At 44.1% G+C, this 15,106-nt stretch overlaps 1 protein-coding gene across 2 annotated transcripts; it reads right to left on the bottom strand.

Moving 5' to 3' along the window:
* Positions 1-6,510: 6,510 nt before the first annotated feature.
* LOC136522521 (protein LOL3-like) lies at positions 6,511-10,076 on the bottom strand. Of its 2 annotated transcripts, none has more exons than XM_066516343.1 (7): positions 9,815-10,076; positions 9,403-9,638; positions 7,956-8,069; positions 7,248-7,357; positions 7,081-7,158; positions 6,924-6,995; positions 6,511-6,829 (listed from the first exon to the last, which is right to left on the bottom strand). In XM_066516343.1, the coding sequence occupies exons 2-7, from the start codon at positions 9,512-9,514 to the stop codon at positions 6,788-6,790; spliced, it is 528 nt and encodes a 175-aa protein (XP_066372440.1). In that variant the 5' UTR covers positions 9,515-9,638; positions 9,815-10,076; the 3' UTR covers positions 6,511-6,787. The 2 variants fall into 2 exon arrangements, with proteins under 2 accessions (XP_066372440.1, XP_066372433.1); XM_066516336.1 differs by having other exon boundaries at positions 9,403-9,516.
* Between the last annotated feature and the right edge of the window lie 5,030 nt (positions 10,077-15,106).

The following is a 15,106-nucleotide window of genomic DNA, read 5'->3' as shown; positions in this document are numbered from 1 at the left end:
AGCTTACCCAGAAGCCAGCTTGTTTTTCAGCCGGAACAGTGTTTTTCTCTCACAACAATTCAGCCAAAATAGTATTTTTCAGCCGGTTTAAGCCAAAATTTAGCAAGTCGAACGGGGCCAATATACATGTGGTGTGCTTGGTCAGTCCGCTTGTTAGAGTATTGGTCACCCATTCATCTTGTGTAATACTACCTCCGTACTGTTTTATAAAGCAGCATGGTCTCCTAAATACTCCATCCATCCTGAAATATAGTGCATTCTGGTATTTGAAATTTATCTTCAAATATAGTGCATTCGAGAACAAGAAGGTAATGTAACTTAAATAAAAATACATGATTATTTTGTATAAGGAAAATAACTCATGTGCTTGCCATATTTTGTACAAGGAGACTAAGAGTTCACCCTTTAATCTTGCGGAATAGAATCAGATTTCAATACAACATGTATCTATTGCACTCTCTTTTATTGGCCCCGTTCGCTGGTCTAAAACTTAGCTGAAACTGGCTGGTTTTGTGAGAGAGAAACACTGTAGCGGCGGGTAACATAAACAGTGTTTTGTGAGAGCAACCAGCCGGCTGGTCTGGTTTTACCAGACCAGCGAACGGCGTCATTTTGTCCTAGAATGGCCACAATGCACTACATTTCAGGACGGAAGGAATAACACTTTGATCATTCATTTATTCTATATTATATTATTTATGTTTATAAAATTATGATTATTGGATAGTATTATTGTTTATAAATCTAACCATAACAAGTTTGTATTAAACGGAGCAATAGTTAAAATTATTTGTCAAATTATTGGTTAAAATTTTTAAAGTTTAAATCTTGATATACACGTGTGATTTCTAAAATGTAACGGAGGTAATAATACTCTATACATCTTTTAGGTGATCTCTGCTGCTTACCACGGTAACCCAGCCTTTACCATACGGCTTTTTTTACTTGACTTTTCTCCTAAACAAGAGATACGTCACGGTTACAAAAAAAAATAAAACCAACTTGCTAGCTGTGGCATCGACCGAAATAACATATTTTTGGAGGCGCTCGTCTTCCACTAGACACCAAGCACCTCGAAAAGTGAGCTACATCGGACAGTTCCGTCGAGTACACCGTAAGAGAAAACTGGAACAATCCTCGTTTTACATCCAGAATCCAATAATTAGTACGAGCTTATAATACTTAGTTCATTTCATACAGCAAGGGTTCTTGAAAATTATTTATTACAATACCAGAATTTAGAGTACGATAATTAAACAACGAAATGAAAATAAACATCTAGCGAAAACAATACAGAGATCCGTCTATACCCACCAGAAGAATCCTCCACACAAGAGTTACTCCTCAAACTGCACCTAGAACAGGGGTAAAATAAACCCTGAGTATATAATATACCCGCAAGACTTACCCGACTAGTGGGAATAGTTTTCCGACTCTCAAGGACATGATAGGCAATATGGGTTTGCTGTTTTCTTTTTGTTTACGAAAAAAGCATTACTAGAAGTGCATCCTTAAGATCAAATTTAATTAGCAGTCATAATTACTTCACTAGCTAACCATTCTAGGTAAGCAGATGTTCTACTTTCAAGCAAGGGTTAAGCAATCAGAACTATTTCACTATCTTTCATCTTCCAGTTCTTACTACGGTGCTAGACCATAGCCAAGTCGTACTGTCTTACGAACACGACGATTCACGAACCAATGTATCTCAACTAGGTATCCCGAAACACACGCTCTGTTTGTACCCCAGACACAAACAAGACCAACCCATTCTACTATTGTCACGGGGTCTAGGTCACCGTCCAAACTTGGACTCCAAGCCCTCACACTTGAGACCTGGTCTCAGTATGGTGCTTAGACCTCCATCTTTCCCCGCCTTCAATCAGTCGGTCCGGAAAGAGCCGAAACCCACGACAAGAGCATAACAAGACTTCCCGCTCCCATAAGCAAGTATGTGCTCAGAATAATAAGTCTATGACCTGACTACCATCCACAACAACGGACGGTCCTTAATCGACACGAACAGGGAAAATAGTGTAACCCAAGCTAAGCCCCATTGGCCGCGAGACACAACCTGTTACACCCACTAATACCCATACCATATCCCTGCCCCGTCTTCATTTTTTCTTTCATTATTTTATTATGAGAGTAATAATAATCCCCTATCGTGAGCAACGATAGGTTACTCATGCTATCGATGACCTAAGCATAGCATATACTTGAACCTACACTAATAAGACTCTTAGGACAGGTGTATCTATGCATGTGGTTTTCATAAAATTCCTGTAACGTAAATGCACAACACATATATATACGGTGAATTATAAAATAGAGGTTATGAACCGGGGCTTGTCTTAGGCAGGCGCGGTGTCAGCTGAGTCAGTCAGTGCTGGCTCCAGGACCTCCTCCTGTACGAGAATCTCCTCCTCGTACTCCTAGACGATCTCCTCAAACTCGTGATCGTCGGTGGTCACGATCTCTGTCAACTCGTTCTCCACATGCATGCGATGATGATGCAACACTTAGTATTCAGATAACAGCAACTCTTAAACTAAGAATGCACATACCAAGCTACTAAACTAGCTCTAATGACTAAGATACTAAGCTAACTATCATCTTCATCAAACAAGGTGTTGGATTCAACTAACAAACACTCAGTTTTGCAATTTAAGGGTATATCTTTATTTCTACTAATGATTTAATGTATACTAAAACGAAGAGCATTTAACTAACCTAATGCTTAGTCTATTCTAAGGTTACAAAAATTACAGTGAGCACATAATAATACAATGAAGCTACTATAAAAATTCTATGACTAAAGCTATCATCAATTTACCATAAAAATTTATACAATAATTAACTTAATATTATTAAGCATCCTCAAATGATCTAATAGATCTTAATGTCAACACGTATAAATATGAACTAAATACACCAACCGATAGAGCATAATTTTAGGAACCTAACAAAATTTGTTTCATAATTTTTGAACACATATATGATTTTATATGGTTTACCAAAGATCAGCTAAAAAATTAAATTAGAAAACCATTGCTAATTCCTCATAAAAAAGAAAACTAAATCTCCCGCGCGGCCCACACGCACGGCCCGGGCGACACAGTGCGCGCGCAGCGGCCCACTCGCACGGCCCACGTGAGGCCGGCCCGCGGCGGGGGAGTCCCGCGCGCGTTGGTGATTTTGCAAAACAGACCTCAAACTCCTCCCAATTTACAACTAAGTACTAACACTATTTTCTCGTCTCTCAGACCTTCTCACTTAACCCCCTGACTTTTCCCTAATTCACCCACACGCACCCTAGCGACTCAGCGCACGGCGATACAGAGGGTGATGACACGGCGCGACCGTGCCGGCCACCAGAGGCTCGCGTTGGCCCGTCGGTTGGGCCGACCTTCAACTACGGTTCAACCACCTACACCAAGCAGCAACGCTAGGCAGCGGGATGCGCTGGAGCGAGCTGCAGCGACGCGTGGCCGTCCGCGACGGTGGCGCAGCTGACCCGGTGATCCAAAGCACCTAAGAACCTAACTGGCTAGAGAGGGATCATCAGTAGACTACTGTGGACCTAGCCGAGGTGACGGTTAGGGTGGAGGATGGCAGAGGAGGTGTGGCCACGTGCGGCCGAGCCGTGCGGCAGTGCACCGCGGTGGCGCGGTCGCATCAGCAACGACGGGGAGGCAGTAGCGGTTCCACTGGTGTGCACAAGGTGGAGAGGGAGGCAAGGCAAAATTAGTGGTGCAGGTGAATTGGCTCGAGAGGAACGGTAGGAGGGATGCCCTCGTCCACAGCCGGACACGGCCTTATCAGCACGGCGGCGGGAAAACGCCAAATTGAAGCTCGACCGGGCGCCATTCAAGGCGGGGTGGGGTCAGGCAGTAAGAGGACTTGATGGCGGAGACACATGCACGCGAAATCAAAAGAAGATGACCACTCACTGGTCAATTGCGTGGGGCACGACTCCGACAGTGGCAGCAGAGAGAGAGAGAGAGAGACGGGCCGGTAGGTGGCATAGCACGGCCTCGCCTTGGCGGGACGTGCTTGGCGCCACTAGGAAGGCATGCGTGCAGACGCAAAGGACAAGCACGCGTGTCCCCGACCGGCCATGGCCCACGCGGCGCAGCGCCATAAATGGCAAGGCGACAGCGAGCACGGCCACGTGCGCACGGCAGTGGTGGCCTCGAACAGGGCCAGCAGCGGTGCAGAGGTGCAGAGAGAAGCGCGGACGTGACGGTGAGGCGACGGCACTGGCAGCGATTGCGTAGTGGCGCGGGACGGGTCGACAGTGCGGCAGTGTGGTGGGACAGCCAGCAGTGTCATACGGCCACGCAAGCAGCGGCGGCGGCTCCGCGCGGTAGAGGACAGTGGCGACCAGGCCAGAGGCAGCCGCGACCGGCCACGCGCGGCGACGACGTGCGCCCGAGCATGGTGACCGCGTCCACCTGGCCAACCAACCCAAGAACGTGTCGTGCACACGTTTTAAAGCACCTATAACAACTAAACAATTGCTTCTGGACCTAAACCATCTTTACCATGCTCAATATGGCATATGAGGCTACCAAACCGAGCTAAAACATAACACATTTTTTAACCCGATTTTGCAAACTAAATTGCCAAACATGACATTGTCTAGCTATCTATATACTTAAAAATCTTCTAAGTCTATAAGCTGAATTTGATTCCAAGATGTATTTCTAGGATATTAGAAATGTTGGCTAGCAATGTTATTTTCAACAGCAAGGATTTCATTGTCATCTACAAAGTCCATACTCCAACTTTATTTAAGCGCCACATATATGTTCTATAGTATTTTTGTTCAATAAAGATTAGTTTTAAACCTACTTGATACATATGAGTTATGGAATAGCTTTTCATTTAACATTTTTATTGATCATCTGAAGTTACAAAAATGTTATCTGCATCTTCCATCGCATGCATTCTCACGTAAACATGATGCTCATGATATGATTTGGTAATTTGTTTAGGACGTAACACCGAGGGTGTTATACTAGCGCCCGGATCTAGTACCGGACGTCCGATTCAGGGCGCTAGCGGTCGAACCTAGCCCGCAGAACGCGAACAAGCGCCTAGCGCGTCGGGCTCGCGAGGGAGCGCACCCCCAATGAGCCCACGCTGCCCTGGACGTCGTCCGCGCCGCCGGCCGCTTCCCACGCGCATCCAATGTGCAACACTAGATCGACTTTTAAAACATCCAGATGCAATAGTTATAACATATAAAAAAAGACAGATGGAACACTTGAAACAAGTGTCTAAAACACTTGCAAAAACGCTTAAAAATATTTGAAAACCATTGTAAACATATGCAACATCCAAATAAAACACTTGCAAACATACGTATGAAACACCTGAAAACACTTACATATGCTTGCAACATGCATGTATATGCAACCTCCAGATCTACTTTTGCAATATCCAGACAAAACACTTGTAACATTCGTTTGGAACAGATGAAATATTTGGAAACATACACTTGAAACATACGTGTATAGCCATTATAACATGTGCAGCATCCTGATCTACTTTTGCAACATTGAAATACAACACTTGCAATATTGCTCTGAAATATCAGAAACACTTACTATTGCAACATGCGCTTTTAGCGTAGCATCTACTTGCTACGTAGATGAATGGAGGCTCGTCGACGCGGAGCTCGACGCCGGTGCGGAGGTAGCCGGTGTGGAGCTCGGCGGTGGCACGGACCTCAGCAAGGGCAGGCGGATGGACCGCGGTCACGACAGGAGGCGCGAGTCTAGGAGCGAGCTATCGAGCACCGTGCGCAGTGCAGGCGGGTGGCGGGGCGGCGCGGGTGAGGGCGGGGTCCATCCCGCGAGTAGAGCAAGCAGGCAAGAACGGCATGGGCGGGTGCAGGGTCCGTCGGACGCACGGACGCCCTATAAGAAGCATTTCCCAAATATGAATATATGGAAATCGAACTGTAATCCCGTTTCTAATTCACCATTACATCCAAACAGCCCCGAAATGAAAAGACTCCCTTATTCCTGGTTCAATTGTGAGAACCAGACGGTGCCCAAGTAGTTTCGGAATTCTAGACTGATATGCAGATCTGAAGTGCCGAAAAGCAGAAAGCCAAGTCAAAACCGGATGGCTCGAGAACTCAGTCCTGCTCAAATCAGCAAACGAACACGACAAATGCAGCTTCGGTTTCTTAATCAATCCAGACAACAAAACAATGAAGCATATGCTGAAGCCAGAGGTAACCGCACATGTCATCAATCGCTCTGTCGTATCACAGCTCCTAGTCAACCGTTAACAACAATTGCAGCTTTCCCTTTTGGTAACTTGACTGAAATTGGCTAAAAAAATACTGTTCTGGCTGAAATATTATGAGAGAAAAACACGGTTCCGGATGAAAAAGAAACCGAACAAGCCGGATTTAAGGTAAGCCAGATTTAAAATGAATACGGTATACAAGTATAACAGTAACACACTATGAACAACCAAGACAGCACAAACTAACAAACAAATCGTGTAACAATGCACGTATAATGAAACTATGCTGTAATTCCCCTTAACTATCTGATTACAGAAGTCTAACAGAGCCCATATTATACACACAAAAGAATCAATACACAGCGTCTGACCATGGTTTCATTAGCAAGGTCCTAAAAATACTTCGTGGTGTATCTCTGGTCTTCAAGGATGTCCAAGCAACCAATCATTGGATGCTGCATGGTATTTCCAACTTTTGTATATAGAACACGCAGCAATAATGTACGAAGTGTCAATAAAGTCACACTTTCCCAGCTGTGACTCCAACTACAACGCTGCTGACCTGTGTGAAGCCAACAAAACAAAGTTAATCAAATCAAACGATGGTTCAGTCAACAATGCAAAATATGCAACTCCATAGGTCAAAAAGAGCTTACAAGTTTTCCCTTGTCATCAACTGTCATAGGGTTCTCAACAACAACAGTTACATTCTGAGGTTGAGATTTAGGCTGCAGGAAAACAAAAAGGTGATAAATCGCTCCACATTTCAAGAATGACCAGTTAAACCATTGAATTTCATTGATAAGGACTTACAGCAGAAGTAGATGAGCCACTATATGAAGAGTCATTTGATGTTGGCCTCGCAGATGGAGTGGGTGCCACAGTATTTACCTGAGATTCAGAACAAAGCTCAGTAAACTCTGCATAATACACTGATTGCATTTGCATGGCAAGTAGGCAAAGAATGAGGCTTGACATACTCCAGTAGTCGTGACATAATTGCATATGGCACATTTTACTGAAGGTGCGCCATATGGATACATCAAAGTTGTCCGGCACTGGCCGCAGTTCACATGAGCTATATTATTCACTGCACAAAGGAGAAATTGCTCATCATAAGGGATACCCACGCAAATGGACATGCAACCTAAGCTCCATGCCCAACTAAATTTTTTTTGAAAGAGAAGTGGCAGGAGCTCTGCCTTGAATTAAAGGAAAGAAAGAAAACACAGTTTTGCCTCAATGGCAGAAACGCCTCAGCAGGCTACAAAACATCCCCAGCCGCTTAAAAAGGACAAGCCACCAAAAAACAGAACAAGCTACACACAGAGGCCCACAATTACAGGTTTAAAAAGCACACTGCCGTAGTTGAATGTCCTCTTGCCCAACTAAATGGAGCATCAAACTATGCCTGGTTTATAGGTCATGCTAAAACAAGTTGCGGAAAGAAATGTGTGCCACATGTCCTGATTACCATGTGAAGATATCATAACTTAATTTAGTACAATAATATTTTTACATAAAGCTATGACGTTATGCATAGGTTTTACTCATTTTCATTGTGAGTGACAATGGTCAAACAGAGTAATTCCTTGTTAACCCTTCTACGTAAGGAGAGGATGAATGTTTGAAAGTAGTTATGTAAAAAGCTCAGAGAGGGAAGGATAGGGGGGAAAAATCAATAGTACCTGGTCTAACAAGATTGACTGTGTTGCAACATGAACACCTTACAGTGTCTGCACTGCGAGTATACATCAGCAAAGTTCGACAACAACCACATATAAGCTGAGCCATCTCCAGTCCTGCAATAATCAAGTTAAAAGAACATCAAACTAGTGTGTGAAGGACTATGAACCAACTGTAAATCTCATAATGGTATACGGAAGCCCTTTGTAAATCTTTTCTTTTCATGCAAAGCAGGGGGGAAAAACTCCACTGGAAACAGAGAAGATAAGACATACTATATCATATTTTAGGATTTGCCTCATTTCAAAACAAATAGTGAACAGGATGCATGGTGGTAGAAGATGACTGGAACATAGAGGTGAGCACATAAACAAATTGCGAACAAAAAGGGACAGAAGGAAAGGATATAGAATCTGTAGCTTGATAGAAAGATAGAGCTTGTTACCCAAGCCGCGAGGGATTAGCTTCTAATGTTATATAAACACAAATGATGTAGTTGTTTTAATTACACCACATTCTAAGGCAGCGATAGAAACAAGCTGGTGAAAGCAATAAAAAAATGCCATGACCAGTGAGCTAACATGCTTATTTTTGTGATGATCATATGGGCTCACCAAATTTTTAGGATGCTATTGAGAAAACTACAAAAGAGGGCCGAAGATATAGCAAGTGGAACACTATAGGTAACACATGTTTTTTAAGAATAAGAGAGGCTTGAAACGTGGTGAGAACCTCTGGTAGTGGATAAACGGGCAACTTTGGGTTCCTATTTGTGCTTTGATGCTAGGATCACAACACATGCAATTGGATGAACACATATACAGAAAAATACCCACTGTGGTGTACCAGCATCAGTCACATTATACAGAGCAGACAGAGACAGGAGAATTATCAGTGCCCTGACGTGTAAACTTAAAAACTGTTTTGTCCATTATTTTAGCAAAGTTCCAACTTCTCCATTTTCCATCCAGAAGGCCACAGCAAGAGAAAACCAAATGCAAGTGCAACCTAATCAGAGTATTAGACTAGCATGAATCCTAGATGATACCCAGATGTTAAACAAAGAGATGCATACAGTAAAACTAGGTATGGTTAAGCTTGAACTTTAGTAACAACCGACTTTTCCAAACAAACTGAACAACATGTATGCAGGATGGATAAGTTACTTGTGACATGTAAATTAATGTACATTCCATTTTTTTTCACGAACAGACTCACAATACCTGCCAAACACCACGAAACTCTGTAGTCTATTACTATTAAAACATTATTATTATTTATAATTATGGTATATAATGTGAAACTCAAATGTTCGTTTCTCTTGCACCAGTAGCTAATTCGCTGTGCCAGATCACGGGTACAAGTTGAGAGAAACAGAGACGATTATTACCGCGTCCCTATTCCAGAGGACCAAGCAGTCGAAAGGGAAACCAAGCATCCAGTACGTACCTGGTGGCGGCACGGTGGTGATGGCCTGGCAAACTGCGCAGCAGACGCTGGACGCGCCTCGCGGGTAGAGCAGAACGGTCCGGCAAGCATGGCACACGATCTGGCTCTGCATACCTGGAATCGAAGGAGGGAAAAACAGCACGCACGGAATGAGCACCCAACCGTAACCAGATCGTAATCAACGAAGCAACCCGACCATCGGATGAGTCGAGCGACGACCTCCGGGGGGCCCAGCACTGAATTCGATTGGGGACGACAGCGCGATCGTTCGATCAACCACCCGACGCGTACCTACCATTAGCCGAGGAGCCAAACGCGTGCCATTTATCCTCGCACCGATCCGAGCTCGATCGGGACCCCACCAAGCGTGAGAAGAGGAGGAGGAGGAGGAGGGGAGCACGAGGCGACTCACCGGCGTGGGACGCGCGCGCGAGGCTGTCCCAACGTCTGCGCCTCCGGTGGCTCCGGGAAGAGCTCGACGCGGGAGGAAGGGAGGCGGGGAGGGACGCGGCGTCGTCGCTTCTCTCTGTTCTTCCTCGGCGAAGCGAAGCGAGGCGACGGGGGAGATGATTTCGGATTGGATTTGTCTGGGATTGGGAGAGGAAGAGGAGAGGAGCGAGGGGACGAGACGATTCGGTGGCGTGGCGCTCTGCGTTTGTCAGGAAGGCAGCACAACTTGGCTTTATTACCAGTTTATTATCACGCGCTGACGCGCACGGCGCACGCGGTTCGGATGGGGTGTGGCCGTGTGGGACGCCTCTCCGTTCTCGCGGCCTTTTCCTCCGCGCGTGTGCTGGGGGTGCCAGCCGACCAGGCCAAGGGCGTCGCTAGATTATAGCAATATGGATTATGTCACGAGTTTTAAAACAAAAGCAATAAACCACGCGCCTCCTTGAATTTTCGGCTTGTTTTCCACAGACCCTTCCTTCGATGCTGTGGGTCCAAAGATGAGATCGTTCCGTATAGCAATAGCAAGGTCCTAAAGTTATCTTAACTCGTTTTTTTTATGTTTCATCGAATCTGTAGAAAAAGAGTATAAATATTTATGATATCAAATAAATATTATAAAATTATATTTTATAATGTATCTAATGGTATTAATTTCATGTCATAAATCTTGATACTATTTCTATAAATTTAGTCAAATTTAAACAGTAATATTAATGATCGATCGGTTGATTTGCCGGTTGTTATTAAACGTTTTTTTAGCCACACGGATGCAGTTGCTGCATGGCACGCGTACGTGGGCAGTTTTCCTTCCTGGCGAAGAGGCAAGGCCACCTCTCGCTGGTGAAGTAGGCAGGGCGCGTGATAGCTTGCACGTCCCTTGGCTCCAGCTTGTACAGGCCTCGTGACTCGTGACTCTGGCTTGCGGTTCCAGGTCGGGTCCCCACCGTATCAATCTCTCCTTTCTCACCTCTTGTGTGGATTTTTTCTTTTGAAATTTCAAGAGAATTTATAAATAATTTGACATATATTTCTCTGATGTCTAGAATTCAAAGAAATAATTTATAAACTTTTTTTTGTCAAATTTAGTATATATTTATGTTATTCCTAAATTATATCACTCTGTTCAATAAATTACAATGAAAAAAGCATTGTGTCGGGTTCATAAACCCAGAGTCCCTCGGGGACCGGCTTCCACGCCAGGGCTCGCCCCAGGAGAACGGACTTTTCTTCTTCTGGACCGGCCCAAGAGTCTAAACTCAACAGACAGAGCACCCGCTTCAGGTCCTGGCCGCCTTCGGCCCATCTTTCCGACCGGAGCACTAGCTCAGGCCAACTCCGAACGGCCTCTCCGATCGGAGCGCTAGTGTCAAGCCCCGGCTGCCTTAGCACGGCCTCCACTCGGAAAGCCTGACCCGAGGACCACCTACGACTCCAACCCCGTGTCTCCGACCGGAGTTCATAGAAAATCATGCCCATCGCTATTCTCCGACTGGCACGCCACTGACTGGGGACATCCGACCGAGGACGCCCGCTCGGAAAGAACCAGAAGACGTACGAAGGAAGGCAATACAGGGCTCGCAAGTCAAACCACGGCACCAGGGACCATACCCTGCGGAAACAGTACTTTGCAGCCGCCCTGCCACAAACAGTATTGTAGGCGCCAACAATTACCTCTACAGTATTGTAAGCGTCGGTCAAAACACCCGTACGGTAAGACCCCCCATGTGCCTCTGGGCACCAACAATATTGTGGGCGCCGGAATTCACCGTACCAGGTGAACGTGGTAAAGCCATGCCTCCGGTCGGCAAGACAGCATTTTTTGCAGGTACCGATGTCCTCCAGTCTTGAAGAAAGCAGCTCAACCTCCCACGTATACCTGACATTCTACAGTGACATCAACAGTATTGCGGACGCCCACCATTATCCTGTCCCCGTCGGCGTGGGCAACAAGGCTTAAAAACGTCCGTACTCTCTCTCCCTTTCACTTGTAAAGCTATCCCCTTCTTCTATAAAAGGGGATGTGCTCCCTCCAAACAGGCAAGTTAACCCAAGTCGACTTTTTTAAGCTCAGACTCACTAGATCAACATCAACACCTTACAACCGCAGGACTACCAAGTTCCGACCGCAACCCTTCCGGTTGGAGTCAACCGAACCTCTCGTACACCCCCTTCTTTTTCCTTCTCGTTTGTACCCCCGCTACAGACTTCGAGCACCTGGGCTCAGGAATAAAGTCACCGACCGACCCCGACTGGACGTAGGGCACGTTGCCTGAACCAGTATAAATCCTGTGTCATTGAGTGCTAGGCCACCTCCGATCACAACGTACAGCAAAACTATAAATATTTACTAGTTGGTCACTTTCTGTACCGACACATTGTAAATATAGTAGTAAGGCGGTGTAAATATAGCTATAAGACAGTGTAAGTGTATGGAAAAAATTTGGTAGATGAGAGAGGCTAAAACAACCAGGTAGACATCTCTAATTTAAAAATGCTTGACTTAAGATAACTATAAAATTGATTTGGAGAAAGTAGTGGTGGAGTGACCGGAGCACATGGAAATTTAGGACAGGGCTCTAATATTGTAGGTATGAGGTTATTCTAGTTCGGCATAAAATGAGTATATATGAGATAGAACGGCAGAAAATTTGTGTGACACATGTATACATGTAGCTTGGACTTATGTCCAAGACTAGAAAACCACACCTGAATTTTGGACCACTGTTATATATGGAACATTTGTAACAATTAGTTCACTTGATTCATAAGAAACACTACTATCCATACGATAGTTAGGTGGTGTTTAAATTCAGGGAGTAAAGTTTAGGGATATCACATCGAGTGTCATATCGGGATGTCACATGAGAGTGTTCGGATAGTAATAATAAAATAAATTACAGAAGTCCTCGGTAATCCGCGAGACGAATTTATTAAGCCTAATTAATCCGTCATTAGCATATGTTTACTGTAGCACCACATTGTCAAATCATGGACTAATTAGGCTTAAAAATTTTGTCTCGCAAATTAGTCACAATCTGTGCGATTAATTATTTTTTAGTCTATATTTAATACTCTATGTATATGTCAAAACATTCGATGTGACAAGGAGTAAACTTTAGGGGAGAAACTAAATAAGGCCTCACTTATATTTTTATGAGACAACAACTTTAGAAATAGTGATGTAATGCAAAAACATTTGGAGTTGAGCAGCTTTGGTGATAAAGAATATGTTAAGCCGGTTGATTAGAAAGAAAAAAGGGATAACGGAGGCAGGTTCGTCTCTAGAACCTTTTTCAGATGTTGTTCTTTTGTCTAACCGCAACTAGAAAAAGATACCGTGCCTGCCGGCTGCCGGCGCCACCTAGCTGACCGCCGATGCGCCGCACGCCACTAGAGGTTGGGCCGCCCAAGCTGCCCATCCGGGCTTAGGCCATCCCGCCGCGGCGCCGCCCATCCCGGCATCCTGCCCATGCCGCGCAGCCAGCAGGGCACCGCGCCGCCGCAGGCCACCCCTGCCCTCCAGCTCCAGGCCCCTCCTCGCCCAGCCCCTGGCGAGGTCTATTCGCTTGAACTTATCAGCCGGTTTATCAGCTATAATTCTCTTACAATAAAAACAGCTTCAGCTGGCTTATCCGTCGACCGGCTATCCGCTTGCCCACTGGTTAGTTTCTGTACAAAGTCGGTAATGAATTTCTTTTAGGTTTCAATATTTCAATTGGATTCATGCGTTTATTTTCATCTCATCGTGTATTCATGTGTATCGTACAACATTCTTACGCCATGTTTAGTTCGCCCAATTCAGCGCCGCCAAAATACTGTAGCGCAATGTAGCGCCCTGTAGCATTTCGTTTGTATTTTGTAATAATTGTCCAAACATTGACTAATTAGGTTCAAAACGTTCGTCTCGCAAAGTACAACCAAACTGTGCAATTAGTTTTTTATTTCGTCAACATTTAGTACTCCATGCATGTACCACAAGTTTGATATGACGGGGAATCTTCTTTTTGTGTAGTGTCAAAGATTGGATTTTGGTGGAACTAAACATGGCCTTAGCTTCTTAGATGCTGAGTTAAACATGGATCCGCCACTGAGTATAAGCACTTAAATGAGTAAATTCCACCGCAAGAAACTTATGACTATGTTACTTTCATGAGCTAGTTCACACCTTGATGCACACAGGAAACCAATTGAGCTATTTTTAGTTTGTTACTTAATGCAATAGCAACACTGAGAGTCTATTTGGTTAAGAACCTAGAAAAGCTGCCCTAGTCAAGCGCTGCAATCAAACGGCCCAGAATATGGTCCTTTTAAGTGATAATATAATAAGGTTTTCACAACAGAAGTAAAGGAAACATACCACTGGTTTTAATTAGGTGCAAAACTATGTTACATATAAGTGAAGACGGACCTTTTCATACAAGCCTTCTACGTAATCACTGACGGTGTGATTCTACCGTTCTACGGTTCTAGCGTTCTAGAATACGTTGGAGAGACGTCGAGACTCGTATAGCCACACATACGACCAGACCAGTGTTGACATATATATACTAATAAATAATAGGTTGTCATACCCTTGAGGAGCAAGTAAAAGATGGGCCAGGATTCCAAGTTAATCCGATCCGAATATACCTTTGACCTTGCCTCTTTGCCGCCACGAAATGCCATTGTTCTGCGGTCGTAGAAATAATGCCACGAATCTGTTAGAAAAAAGATTGCTTAGGACCTGTACTCGAGTTCAATTTTGAACTATTTTCTACGGATCATCTTATTGAGAATACCAAATATCCAAATCCACAAGTATCATAATCAAACTTTTTTAAATCAAGTTTGAGAAAAATCCAATAACATTTGACATTAAGGACACGTTTGGTAAAGATCTAAATTCTCTCAAAAACACTTTAGATTCGGTTTTTTCTTAGAAACGTTTTTTGTGAATCAAAATTGCTTTCTCAAATCATTTGGCTAGTTGGCTGGCGCATCTGATTTATAAAGGGTGGTGAAAACCATTGTCTTGCATAAAAAATCCTAAAAATATATAAATTTTACAACAAAAAATGGTATTTTTTTATGGCAAAGAACTATTCAAAAAAGCAACTTAATTGGTATCTCTTTGAAGAGCGCCAGTACAAATTTTTCGAAATTAGAGAGGAAGTAGGAAAAGGAAGAATCAGAATCAAAATAAGGAGAAACAATTTAGGAGGTGATTTTGATCTCTAGTATAAAAAAGAATCACTAGAAACATTTATACCTAGAA

This window comes from Miscanthus floridulus, chromosome 2 (genome assembly GCF_019320115.1).
Source record: "Miscanthus floridulus cultivar M001 chromosome 2, ASM1932011v1, whole genome shotgun sequence".
In the NCBI taxonomy this organism is placed as follows: domain Eukaryota; kingdom Viridiplantae; phylum Streptophyta; class Magnoliopsida; order Poales; family Poaceae; genus Miscanthus; species Miscanthus floridulus.
This window is presented reverse-complemented; position numbering and strand designations above follow the sequence as displayed.